We start from the raw sequence: 14,463 nt of genomic DNA, 5'->3' as shown, positions 1-14,463 counted from the left end.
CTTATGCCTTCCATTAATTGTTTCTCGTTATTTCTTTGACTTTGTTTTTTACTTATTATTGATGTCTATAGTACGGTTTTTGTTATCTTATTATATGCCTTACACATGCATGATTATTTCAATTTTTACTCGTACGCACCATGAATGGTTTTCCATGCTTCACTTTGCTCTTATTATGGTATGCCGTTGACAATTGTTACATGGAATGTTAGAGGTCTTCATTCCCCAATTAAAAGGCAAAGAGTATTATCCCATATTGCTAAACTTAACGCAGATATAGCTTGCATACAAGAGTCTCACCTCTCGGCTGAAGAGTCTGTCAAACTGAAGAGAGGTTGGGTGGGAGAGGTTCATTTTTCCCCGGGGGATGGTAAAAGAAATGGAGTTGTGATTTTATTTCGTAGGTCGCTTCCTGTTAAAGATGTTACAAGTTGTACTGATCAAATAGGTAGATGGCTTTTGGTTAACTTTACTTTAGATGGGGTCCCTATGTCTATTTTAAATGTTTATGCTCCAGTTACTGGTGATGCCTCTTTTTGGTCCTCCCTGGCCCCTCAGATCACACAAAATTACAATGATAATTTCATTCTAGTTGGAGATTGCAACGAGGTTCTTGACCCATTCTTGGATAGAAAGTCAGCTACTGCTTACATTCCCCACAAATCACATAAATCTTTTACACAGCTCATCCACCAATTTAAATTGCTCGATGCATGGAGATTATGCCATCCTACCCTGCGAGAATATTCCTTTTTTTCCCCGCCTCATCACACTCAATCGAGACTGGATTATTTTTTTCTCTCGCATCATCTGTCTCAGTCCCTTATTTCCTCTGAAATTGGTTCTATTTTAATTTCTGACCATGCCCCAGTTTCCATTTCATTGGACGTGTTATGCAAACCTAATTCGACCAAAAAATGGCGATTCAATAATTCCCTTCTCCTTGATTCTGTTTTTGTCTCGTCTTTTACTTCTTTCTTCCATGAGTTTTTCTTGCTAAATCAGTCTGACGAGATTCAATTCCCGGTAGTATGGGATGCTTTTAAAGCTTCTGCTAGAGATTTTATCATTCAATTTGTATCCCGTAAACGGAAGAAGGCGCAACAAGTCACCAAAGATCTTTTTTCTAAAATTAAAAGTCTAGAGCATTCCTATTATACTTCAAAGTCCAAAGACTGTTTAGACGCACTTATTGCTACCAAGCTTAAATTTAACCAAGACACAACTAACAATGCCTCTAATTATTTACTAAAGTCTAGTGCAAAATTTTACGGCGGCCAAAACAGAGCTGGTAAATTGCTGGCCAATTACTTAAAAGCTAAACAAAATCGGGTTAACATAGACACTATTCATGGTCTGGACGGCTCTCTAAAGCATAAAGATAATGGCATTCTGCAGGAGTTCCAACATTTTTATGAAACGCTCTACTCCTCTGAGTCTACTTCGTCTGAGGACTCCATTTCCCAATTCCTTTCTCACCTTGAGCCTCCTTTTGTTTTCCCTCCTGATCTATCTTCCTTAGAATCGGATATAACATCATCGGAACTCTTGCGATCCCTGCGGATTTTGAAACCTGGGAAGGCTCCAGGTCCTGATGGGTTTACTGTTGAGTTCTTTTCTCACTTCTCTCACTTACTTATCCCTAAATTGCATGCTCTTATTTCTACTTTTCTTGAATCTGGTTCCGCTTCTGGCTCCTTTTCAGACGCTCTTATCTGTATTATTCCCAAGCCTGGTAAGGATCCGCAGCATTGTAAGAATTATCGTCCAATTTCATTGGTTAATATTGATTACAAGATCTTCTCGAAAGCACTAGCTTTGCGTTTGGAATCGCACTTGCCTGATCTTTTGGGCAAGGAGCAGTCTGGCTTTGTTAAGGGCAGATTTCTTGCAGATAATACCAGGCTATTTTTCGATATTATCTCTAAATCTTCCCGCTCTTCTCAGTCTCTTGCTGCCATTGCGCTTGATGCTGAGAAAGCTTTTGATAGAGTTGAATGGTTATACCTTTTTCAAACCTTGAAGTGGTTTGGTTTTGGTCCAAAAATGTCCAAATTGATTTCCCTCTTATATTCTCACCCGAGGGCGGCCATATCGGCGAATGGGGGTATTTCTCCTTATTTCTCTCTCAAGCGAGGGGTTCGTCAGGGTTACCCTCTTTCCCCCTTTTTATTTGATCTTGCTTTGGAACCTTTTTTATTACGAATTCGTCAAAATAAAGACATTCATGGCTTTACTTTCCAGCAGTCCCAAATTAAGATGGCGGCGTATGCAGATGATATTCTTTTATTTCTTTCCCATCCTAGTTCTTCACTTCCTGCATTCTTAAATGAGGTGGATTCTTTTGCGTCTGTGTCTGGCTACAAATTAAATAGGGATAAATGCAAAATCCTGCCCCTTACGAAATTTACTCTTAAAAATGATTTTACAGCTTCTGGTTTTTCTTGGAATTCTCAGTCCATTAAATATCTGGGTCTTAACTTCACGGCTTCCCTAAAAGGTACGGTTATTCGTTGTCTTGATGACTGTGTTAAAAAATTAACCACTCTTACTGCTAAATGACATCCGCTTTACTTATCCTGGTGGGGGAGGCTTGACACGATTAAAATGATGTTATCGCCTATTGTTCTCTTTACTATTTCCAACATCCCGGTCTCTATCCCCTCCACATATTTCACAAAAATCAACTCTCTTCTTTCGGCATTTTTATGGGGTCACAAAAAGTCTCGTATGTCCTTGAATAAGTTGTTTCGCCCCAAATCGGAAGGTGGAGTGAATTTTCCTAATTTTCCTTTATATCATAAATCCTTTTTGTTGCATCATGTTTCTAAGTGGTTTTTGGAAGATGATGCTTTCTCTCCTCTTTGGTTAGATTTGGAGAAATCTTTTATATCTCCATTTCAGTTTAAAGAATATCTTATGTTCTCTCGCAAACCACAATGTGTGACTACTCCTATTGTTAAACACACTTTCAGAATTCTCCCTAGTCTCCCGATTCCGTCCTTTTTTGATCAACCCATCTGGAATAATGGTTTGATTTTGATCAATAATAAGACCATTTTTGGAAGGCTTGGAGAACACATGGTCTTATTTGGATACACCAATTATATCATCATGGCCGGCCTCATACCTTTTCCTCAGTCGCTTCTCTCTTCCACTTTCCCTCTTCCTTTGGTACCAGATTTGACTTATTAATGTCTGTTCTTCAAGAGGCTCGTAATGCTTATCTGGTTTCTTCTTCTCCTGCTTTTCCTTTGCCCTCCAGCATGCCTTTCCTATATTCTTTACTTCTCAAACGTGTAAAGGCTTCCAAAATTTATGCCTCTCTTTTGTCACCCTCCTCTCCAAGACCTAAAACAAAAACAGAGGAGTTATGGGAAAAGGATTTCCAGGTTTCCTGGCCCATTGCTTTATGGGACAAGATTTGGCTGAAACTGCGCAAATCCCCTAGAGCTGCTAATGCGACCCAGACACTATTTTTTATCTATAATCGTTTATTATTTTCCCCACTTGCTCTTAGCAAGCAGTTTCCAGTTGCCACGGACTCATGTTGGTCTTGTTCCAAGTCAGGTGCAGATCTTTTTCACATGCTTTTTGATTGTCACCTGGTGCATGCCTTTTGGTTACGGGTATGGTCCCAGATTAACAACGTTTTTTTATCCGCACATCCCTTTTCTGTTATACACATTTTCTTGGGGAGTGTTTCTCCTATTTGGAAACAGTGTACCATGGGTACTAGGATTATAGATTTATTATTAGCGGTTGCTTTTCAGAAAATTACCAAAAATTGGAAGGATTTTACCAAAATATCGTATCAGGCCTGGTGGTATGCAGTCTGTTATAATCATAGATTGGACACAACTTTCGTTTACCCTATGTCCCTGGCGACCAAGAGACGAGAATTATGGGAACCTGTGACTTCCTTGTTCGATGACTATGCCAGACGCTCTTTGCCAATTTCTCCTTTGCAACAAGAGGTTCCTAAACCCCCATGAAGGCTTCTTCATATTCCATAATGTTTTTATTATTTCATGTCACATGCCTAATTTTGCTTTAATGACTTTCGCTTGTTCTAGTACGAGTCTCTGATCTTTTATGTGTTTTTTTCAGGTGCATTTTGGTATATTTATTATTCATGATTATAGTATAATTCCATATTTTTTTTTATCATGCTTTATTTATTCCTTTTTTTTTTCTTTCTGATTTCCTTTCTTTTCTCTTTTTATTTTTATACATCTCTTCCTTTCTTCTGATATGTTACTTAGAGCTTTAATGCCGTGTACCATGTTTTTATGATGCTAATGTGATTACTTTGTTTCAATTCTTTCAATAAATATTTTCTAAAACTTAGGAACCATATCATAAACAATTTGTTAAAATTGGTTTGCTCTCATATTTGTAATAGTGCAGAAGCATTTCTCTAGTTTATATGCTAGATCATCAGTCTGTGCCCTAGCAGTCTGTTGCGATTAGGGCACAGATGCATGATGCAAAAAAAAAACTTGTTTGCACCCATTTAAAGTACTGTTTTTCAATCAAGTAGAATTATGAATGGATGCACTCATGATAACATTTAATTAGAATCACACATCGGTACTGCTGTTTATTTTAGGCACGTTCCTTAGCTTTTTTAGCATTCATACGTTTATTTGATTGAAGAAACCCTCATTTGAATTAGTATAAAATATGTTTTTTACCATCTTTTTTTGGGAGGAACAACTTCATAAAATGAGCAAGAACTAAAGAAGAATATAGCAGTATGCTCATCGGAGCTAAGCACAGCAGGGGGTATGTGCACAGACTGATGATTAGGTGCAGACATCCTAGAAACAAGGCTGCACACGTGCAAATGGAGGCGCGTACGTATGCACACACCAATATTTGCACATTCACACATGGTTCATGATACGGTCACAATGCCTTCATTACAGTCGGGTTGGAGTTTATCTTGGGGTGATCTACAGAAGTTCAATTCTCCCACACGTTTGCATTACCTGATACATTTAGCATTTTTCTTTGTCTTCAGTCTTTTGATGTATAACCCTAAAAAACAAAACAGGAAAATAAAGTTGTAACTATATGAAACAAGTAAACGTGAAAAAGGCACAAACAACCATATTTATATTTTCTTAGAAGCAGCTGTGAAGCAGCTCCTTTATTTTAGGCAAGGGACAGCTCTGCTACGAGGACCTTTGCAAAGGCACACGGATCCTTGACCCGAGGACAACAGAGTGAGTACACTTTTGTCTTTGACTTACAAGCAGCCCTGTGAGTTCACATCCACCCTAACGCGGGACAGCTCCCGAAGAATAACTCTATCTTTCTACTTTGCTCAGAGTCATTGTGTCATCAGTCCCTCGTGATATGTTTGACTGGCTTTGCCTGGTGATCTGAATTATTTTGCTCCTGTTACAAGTTCCAGTCCTGATAAAATAACTCCCAGAGTTATCTGCCTGCTTCAAAGAAGTCCGTGCAGCCTACAAGTTTGAACCTTTCCAGGTTTACTTCAGTTTTTCTTTATTCTTATTATGATGATGTAACATTTCACGGTGCATTGTGTGCTATTACAATGAATAAAATTAGATTGATCCCACAACTACACAAAGCAAAACCAAAGGGGATGATGGTTGAGTGTTGAACATTGCAAGCGCTCACCCCCAGTCAACTGATCTTGGTTTAATCCATCATCATTCTTTAGCTCACTCCACCAACCCAGTTCAGACATGGCCATATGCAAATCAGTCTGACCCTGTGGCTCATGGGAACAGTCTAGGTCAGAGGTCTTCAATCTGTGGGGTGCGACCCCCAGGGGGGTCGTGGAGTCCTGGGAAGGGGGTCCCACATTCTGTTAGAGCGTGCAGTTCCTTTGCCTTAGTGGCGTCGGGCTAATTGAGGGTGCTCACGGTGGAGGCCTAATTCACACTGAGTTGTGAAAAAACATCCAAGCCTCATTAACAAGTAATGTGAAGTACTCGGGCTTGGGCTTTGGTGTGTCTCTGAAGCTGTTTCAGCCAGCCTCACATACACAAGGGGGGGGGGGGGCGAGGTGGGGTGGCTGGGGGAGTCACACAATTCGCATATTGGCCCCAGATAGACAGAATGACGCAGGGCGGCATCTTTGTTCTTCTTTTCAGCGCCGCCATGTGCAGACTTTCTGTGCCGTCTGACCCGGCCCTTAGAGTGTTGAAGGGGGAGGGGGGGTCATGGTCGAGGGTGTTGGTATGCCTTCCTAAACCCCCACAGATTACTTACCTCCGATTGCTGTAAAAAAAAAACGCTTCGCAGCTCTTGCCCTCTGATCCCATAAGTTTCAGGAACAGGGGCACAATGTCCATTCTACCGATCCCGGGCTTTTTACGGTCAGCAGAACGCTTCTTGTGACGTGTACTGTTGAACACGGGAGACAACCCAACCCTGCGACAGGATGTTACCAGCCAGCAGCAACAATTTGGTAGGGAGGAGTGATAAATGTGCAGCTGGCAGATCCCAGCTAAGTTTTTCAGAGATCGAAAAACTCCTGTCATTAATTTAGGTAATGCATATTCATTGCAAAACTGAAATACCAAACTTGTGTAACATTTTTTTTACAACAAAATTCATTTCTAATTTACAGAGCAAAAAGGTATATACAGGCTGACACTGAGATAAGACAGCTGTTTTTTGGTATTGATGACCATCTGAATTGTATTAAATATGAAAGGAGTGGATGGATGAAGGGTGGATGGATGAAGGATGGATGTATGGATGAAAGAGTGGACGGATGAAGGATGGATGGAAGGAAGGATGAAAGGGTGGATGGATGTATGGATGGATAAAAGGTTGCATGAATGATGCATGGATGGATGTGTGAAAAGGTGGGGAGATGAATGATAGGTGGGTGGATGGATGAAAGGGTGGGTGGATGAAGGATGGATGTATGGATGAAAGGGTGGATGGATGGATGGATGGAAGGATGAAAGGGCGGATGGATGAAGGATGGATGGATGAAAGGGTGGATGGATGTATGGATGGATAAAAAGTTGCATGGATGAATGATGGATGGATGTGTGGAAAGGTGGGGGATGAATGATGGGTGGATGGATGGATGAAAGGGTGGGTGGATGAACTATTGATGTATGGATGAAAGGGTGGATGGATGAAGTATGGATGGAAGGATGAAAGGGTAGATGGATGAAGGATAGATGGATGGATGTGTGAAAGTGTGGGTGGATGAATGATGATGGATGGATGTGATGGGGTCTAACAGGTGCATTTATGGTTGTCAAAAGTTGATGATGAGGAGTACCAGTTTCTCGAATTTTTTTTTCGAAAGGGGGTCCTTACGCCTATAAAAGTTTTACAAGGGGGTCTCGGCATCAACAAGTTTGAAGACCTCTGGTCTAGGTATATAAATGATAGGGGTCATGCCCAGATTACCCTCATCTACCTGAGCAAAAACATCAACGATGTAGAATCAAAGAATAAATGGTATGGAGGGATCAATCAAAAACATTTATTTTTAGCCAGAGTACAATTAGTTACCCTGCTAGTCACTATTCTTATTAAAGATAAATTAATTTCTGCTATTACAGCTTGTGTACGTTTCAAGTGACCGGAAGGAAAACACAGTATAGTCACAACAAACTATACATATAAAGTTATCATATATACACAAGGTACACTTCATTACACAAACATTTAAATCACACTCTTATATATATATAGAATACACTACATATATACAATATATACAACATGTACAACATATATCAAACACATACAAATATAAAAAAAACAATAGATCAATAATTGGTTCCCCTACTGAGAACAAAACAAATAGCGTGTACACTCTCAAATCAGAGTAATACACTACAAGGTAGTCCCTATTGCGCCTGAGGAATAACACCTCAAAAGCTATTAAAGTGGCCCTTTACTTCATTCACACAACTCTAAGTGATGGGACTCCTTTGAAAAATGTTGACGCTGGCGCAGTCACGTTTCAGACAGAGGTTCCTTTTGGCTTCATCAGGACAGGGGATTCAATACTTCTGAATGGGATGTTAGCTCTCTAGGCAAAACACACGGCTGGCAGGGACCTAGCCCACTGCTGCCTTGCCAACAATGGCCCTTAAACCCTTACGTAGCTGTATTCTACTTTTATAATGTAAAGTAGCGTCAACAGTTCACTAAGTTTAAAAGTGCGAAGAAACCCAGGCACACAATACCTGCAATCACGCGGTCCCGTCACAAACAGAGAATAGCAGTCTACTCGAAGCAGCAAACAGTCCAACCCGAACTGGCAAGTCATGTCTTCCCTGGACCGGAATCAAGCATCCTGGGACCGGTTTCTGGCTAATCAGCCAGGCTAGCTTGAATCCATTGGCAAAGTGAGCAAGGAACCCACGTCTGGGCATACCCCGCCAACTTAGAGCGAACCAAGCAAAACCAAAGTAGATGATGGACGGAGTGTTGAACATTGCAAGCACTCACCCCCAGTCAACTGATCTGGGTTTATTCCATCATCATTCTTTAGCTCACTCCGCCACCCCAGTTCAGACATGGCCATATGCAAATCAGTCTGACCCTGTGCCTCATGGGAACAGTCCAGCCCAAACTGCCAAGCCATGTCTTCCCTGGACCGGAATCAAGCATCCTCAGACTGGTTTCTGGCTAATCAGCCGTCATCAGCCAGGCTAGCTTGAATAAAGTGGCAAAGTGAGCAAGGGACCCACGTCTGGGCAAACCCTGCCAACTTAGGGCAAACAAAGCAAAGCCAAAGGGGATAGTGGACGGAGTATTGAACATTGCAAGCACTCACCCCCAGTCAACTGATCTGGGTTTAATCCATTATCATGCTTTAGCTCCTTCCGCCACTCCAGTTCAGACATGGCCATATGCAAATCAGTCTGACCCTGTGCCTCATGGGAACAGTCCAGCCCGAACTGCCAAGCCATGTCTTCCCTGGACCAGAATCAAGCATCCTGGGTCGAAATACACATTTCGAATATGATAACTGAGGGAAGTAATTCAAAATTCGGGGCCAGTGTAATTGGACAATCGGTTAATTTAAGAAAGGTGTAACACATTGTGACTAAGACCCTATGGTGAGTTTGAGATAAGGAGTTACAGGAGTTCATGTGAATATCAATATACATGAGCAAGAACAAGATAAGGAGCTTGAAGATATCTGGAATTTGTGTGTGCAAATGTAAATGTGGGAGCACAGAGCATTTGTGATATGACTAGGCAGAGTTTTGAGGAATCTTGGGAGCTTTTCCAGATAAAGTTCTGCTGAGATGTTCTCATTTCTAAGAAAGGTATTTCAAGGAGGAGGTTGTTTGAATTTCTTAGGTTCATGAATCCTTCAGTTTAACAGGTTTTTCTGCCAGATATTTATGGGTGTTAAGCTTAAGGGCTGTATACATAAGACATGCTGGGGCAGATATACAAGCCCCTTGCGATGCCAGTGCGTCACTTTTTGTAGTTGGTAGTTTAGTCTGCCCTGTTCCCATGATGCACTGGGCCAGGGACAGACTGATTTGCATATAGCCAGGTTCTGAGCTGGGATGGGGCAGTGAGATAAATAACGGTGATGGATCAAGCCCTGATCTTTGGACTGGGTAAGAGTGGTCTGTTTAACTCAGACACTCTGTTCATCACCACCCCCTTTTCTAAATCGTTTTTGGCCACTATAGGTGTGGCAGGGTATACTCAGACATGAGTCCCTTTCTCACTGCTCCATCAGGATTCAAGCAAGCCGGGCCGAAGAAGGCTGAAATGCCAGAAACCGGTCCCCGGTAGCTTGTCTCCTTTCTGGTGAAGAATTGGCTTGGTAGTTTAGTCTGCCCTGTTCCCATGATGCACTGGGCCAGGGACAGACTGATTTGCATATAGCCAGGTTCTGAGCTGGGATTGGGCAGTGAGATAAATAACGGTGATGGATCAAGCCCTGATCTTTGGACTGGGTAAGAGTGGTCTGTTTAACTCAGACACTCTGTTCATCACCACCCCCTTTTCTAAATCGTTTTTGGCCACTATAGGTGTGGCAGGGTATACTCAGACATGAGTCCCTTTCTCACTGCTCCATCAGGATTCAAGCAAGCCGGGCCGAAGAAGGCTGAAATGCCAGAAACCGGTCCCCGGTAGCTTGTCTCCTTTCTGGTGAAGAATTGGCTTGGTAGTTTAGTCTGCCCTGTTCCCATGATGCACTGGGCCAGGGACAGACTGATTTGCATATAGCCAGGTTCTGAGCTGGGATGGGGCAGTGAGATAAATAACGGTGATGGATCAAGCCCTGATCTTTGGACTGGGTAAGAGTGGTCTGTTTAACTCAGACACTCTGTTCATCACCACCCCTTTTTCTAAATCGTTTTTGGCCACTATAGGTGTGGCAGGGTATACTCAGACATGAGTCCCTTTCTCACTGCTCCATCAGGATTCAAGCAAGCCGGGCCGAAGAAGGCTGAAATGCCAGAAACCGGTCCCCGGTAGCTTGTCTCCTTTCTGGTGAAGAATTGGCTTGGTAGTTTAGTCTGCCCTGTTCCCATGATGCACTGGGCCAGGGACAGACTGATTTGCATATAGCCAGGTTCTGAGCTGGGATGGGGCAGTGAGATAAATAACGGTGATGGATCAAGCCCTGATCTTTGGACTGGGTAAGAGTGGTCTGTTTAACTCAGACACTCTGTTCATCACCACCCCCTTTTCTAAATCGTTTTTGGCCACTATAGGTGTGGCAGGGTATACTCAGACATGAGTCCCTTTCTCACTGCTCCATCAGGATTCAAGCAAGCCGGGCCGAAGAAGGCTGAAATGCCAGAAACCGGTCCCCGGTAGCTTGTCTCCTTTCTGGTGAAGAATTGGCTTGGTAGTTTAGTCTGCCCTGTTCCCATGATGCACTGGGCCAGGGACAGACTGATTTGCATATAGCCAGGTTCTGAGCTGGGATGGGGCAGTGAGATAAATAACGGTGATGGATCAAGCCCTGATCTTTGGACTGGGTAAGAGTGGTCTGTTTAACTCAGACACTCTGTTCATCACCACCCCCTTTTCTAAATCGTTTTTGGCCACTATAGGTGTGGCAGGGTATACTCAGACATGAGTCCCTTTCTCACTGCTCCATCAGGATTCAAGCAAGCCGGGCCGAAGAAGGCTGAAATGCCAGAAACCGGTCCCCGGTAGCTTGTCTCCTTTCTGGTGAAGAATTGGCTTGGTAGTTTAGTCTGCCCTGTTCCCATGATGCACTGGGCCAGGGACAGACTGATTTGCATATAGCCAGGTTCTGAGCTGGGATGGGGCAGTGAGATAAATAACGGTGATGGATCAAGCCCTGATCTTTGGACTGGGTAAGCGTGGTCTGTTTAACTCAGACACTCTGTTCATCACCACCCCCTTTTCTAAATCGTTTTTGGCCACTATAGGTGTGGCAGGGTATACTCAGACATGAGTCCCTTTCTCACTGCTCCATCAGGATTCAAGCAAGCCGGGCCGAAGAAGGCTGAAATGCCAGAAACCGGTCCCCGGTAGCTTGTCTCCTTTCTGGTGAAGAATTGGCTTGGTAGTTTAGTCTGCCCTGTTCCCATGATGCACTGGGCCAGGGACAGACTGATTTGCATATAGCCAGGTTCTGAGCTGGGATGGGGCAGTGAGATAAATAACGGTGATGGATCAAGACCTGATCTTTGGACTGGGTAAGAGTGGTCTGTTTAACTCAGACACTCTGTTCATCACCACCCCCTTTTCTAAATCGTTTTTGGCCACTATAGGTGTGGCAGGGTATACTCAGACATGAGTCCCTTTCTCACTGCTCCATCAGGATTCAAGCAAGCCGGGCCGAAGAAGGCTGAAATGCCAGAAACCGGTCCCCGGTAGCTTGTCTCCTTTCTGGTGAAGAATTGGCTTGGTAGTTTAGTCTGCCCTGTTCCCATGATGCACTGGGCCAGGGACAGACTGATTTGCATATAGCCAGGTTCTGAGCTGGGATGGGGCAGTGAGATAAATAACGGTGATGGATCAAGCCCTGATCTTTGGACTGGGTAAGAGTGGTCTGTTTAACTCAGACACTCTGTTCATCACCACCCCCTTTTCTAAATCGTTTTTGGCCACTATAGGTGTGGCAGGGTATACTCAGACATGAGTCCCTTTCTCACTGCTCCATCAGGATTCAAGCAAGCCGGGCCGAAGAAGGCTGAAATGCCAGAAACCGGTCCCCGGTAGCTTGTCTCCTTTCTGGTGAAGAATTGGCTTGGTAGTTTAGTCTGCCCTGTTCCCATGATGCACTGGGCCAGGGACAGACTGATTTGCATATAGCCAGGTTCTGAGCTGGGATGGGGCAGTGAGATAAATAACGGTGATGGATCAAGCCCTGATCTTTGGACTGGGTAAGAGTGGTCTGTTTAACTCAGACACTCTGTTCATCACCACCCCCTTTTCTAAATCGTTTTTGGCCACTATAGGTGTGGCAGGGTATACTCAGACATGAGTCCCTTTCTCACTGCTCCATCAGGATTCAAGCAAGCCGGGCCGAAGAAGGCTGAAATGCCAGAAACCGGTCCCCGGTAGCTTGTCTCCTTTCTGGTGAAGAATTGGCTTGGTAGTTTAGTCTGCCCTGTTCCCATGATGCACTGGGCCAGGGACAGACTGATTTGCATATAGCCAGGTTCTGAGCTGGGATGGGGCAGTGAGATAAATAACGGTGATGGGTCAAGCCCTGATCTTTGGACTGGGTAAGAGTGGTCTGTTTAACTCAGACACTCTGTTCATCACCACCCCCTTTTCTAAATCGTTTTTGGCCACTATAGGTGTGGCAGGGTATACTCGGACATGAGTCCCTTTCTCACTGCTCCATCAGGATTCAAGCAAGCCGGGCCGAAGAAGGCTGAAATGCCAGAAACCGGTCCCCGGTAGCTTGTCTCCTTTCTGGTGAAGAATTGGCTTGGTAGTTTAGTCTGCCCTGTTCCCATGATGCACTGGGCCAGGGACAGACTGATTTGCATATAGCCAGGTTCTGAGCTGGGATGGGGCAGTGAGATAAATAACGGTGATGGATCAAGCCCTGATCTTTGGACTGGGTAAGAGTGGTCTGTTTAACTCAGACACTCTGTTCATCACCACCCCCTTTTCTAAATCACTTTTTGTGATGCACTGGCAGCGCATTTGTCTGCCCCATATTAACAAGGACAGCAAAAGCCAGCCTGTGTGGCTTTTCCTGTCCTTGTAAATACGGCCCCTTTACCCGCAGCACCTTGCGTGAAAGGGGCGTTCCATGGGCGTTGCTGTGGGAGTTCCCACGCAACACCCCTGGTACCAGACACATTTCCAGATTTACGAGGAATCATAAACCTGGAAATGCGTCAGTATGCTATGCCACCCTATGGGTGGCGTAGCGAGGCGCAACAAGGAGAAATGTTTTAATTTCTTCTAGTTTTTTTCCTCTTTCAATGCGTGCTGCATTCTATAGCACGCATTGAAAGAGGAAAATGACTGTAGTGAGTGTTTTCGCGCAGGAAGGTGCCCCTTCCTGCACAAAAACAATCTCCCCATGACGCCGGCATCCTTGCACCATGGTGCAAGGGTGCCTGTGCCAGCGCATGGCAGCTGTTTGTTCGCCAGCACAGGGGAGAGCACAGGAATGTGTCATATCATTCTAAATATGTTGCATTCCTGTGCTCTGAAAGTGCAGCAGCGTGGCACGGCCAAATGGCTTACGGTGCCACGCTGCGGCACTTTCTTGTAAATCTGCCCCCCTGCTTTTAAAGCAATGCAGCGCTCAGTAGGTATGCATTAAAGGACAGTGAGGGCAGGTGTGAATTAGGGAGATTTTTTACTCTTAGTTAATTACTGGCAGCAGATGCAGATATTGCTTTTAACCCCTTCGATGCTGATAACGAGCTCAGCTCGTCATCAGCCACGGTGGTCGTGTGCTGATGACGAGCTGAGCTCGTCATCTAACGCGGCTTTTAGAAAAAAGCAGCGCAGGGGAAAAATAACCGCCGCAGCGATGCGGTTAAAGGAGCTGCATGAAGTTTTCGGAGACATGTTAGTAGTGAAGCACCATATTGAAGGAGACAAATTACTAGGGCTTCCGCTGTCATCTTGAGGATCATGTTAAGTTATTAGATGTTTGAATTTTATTGAGTTGGCACACTTGAAATCTGGCTAATTTAGCACTTGACTAGATGTAGGAACTTAGGTGGAGGATTTCATTAAGGATGAAACCGAGGAATTTTCTTAATGTTGTCAATTTGGGAGTGAATCTTGGGCTTTAGATTACATTTATTTACTTTTGTCTCATCCTATATTAGATATTGTGTTGAGAAGAACTCCATTTTTAGAACATTACATTTTAAATGTCTTTTTGTTATCCAAACATGAATGCTTTCTAAACTTGCTTTTGGGCTATTAATGGATTCTGCAGGGTTTATCTTCAGGGGTATTTCAGTGCTGTACCCCATGATCTATAAATAGTTTCCAAATTGATCTAAA

The 14,463-nt window shown here is 43.7% G+C and overlaps 1 protein-coding gene across 3 annotated transcripts in view; it reads right to left on the bottom strand.

Moving 5' to 3' along the window:
- LOC147702567 (uncharacterized) overlaps nucleotides 1–14,463 on the bottom strand; it is a 185,862-nt gene that overhangs the window by 7,385 nt on the left and 164,014 nt on the right. For all 3 annotated transcript variants that reach the window (XR_015297538.1, XM_086931234.1, XM_086931233.1), the window contains exon 5: nucleotides 4,995–5,043. Coding sequence is in view for 2 of the 3 variants with exons in the window: in XM_086931234.1 (XP_086787360.1) it covers nucleotides 4,995–5,043 (49 nt within the window). In the remaining variant the exon portion in view is untranslated. The remainder of the gene's footprint in view (nucleotides 1–4,994; nucleotides 5,044–14,463) is intronic.

The sequence above is a fragment of the Lissotriton vulgaris genome, chromosome 7 (genome assembly GCF_964263255.1).
Source record: "Lissotriton vulgaris chromosome 7, aLisVul1.2, whole genome shotgun sequence".
Taxonomy (NCBI): Eukaryota; Metazoa; Chordata; class Amphibia; order Caudata; family Salamandridae; genus Lissotriton; species Lissotriton vulgaris.
Note: the sequence above shows the minus strand (reverse complement) of the source record. Positions and strands in the feature narration are given on the sequence as shown.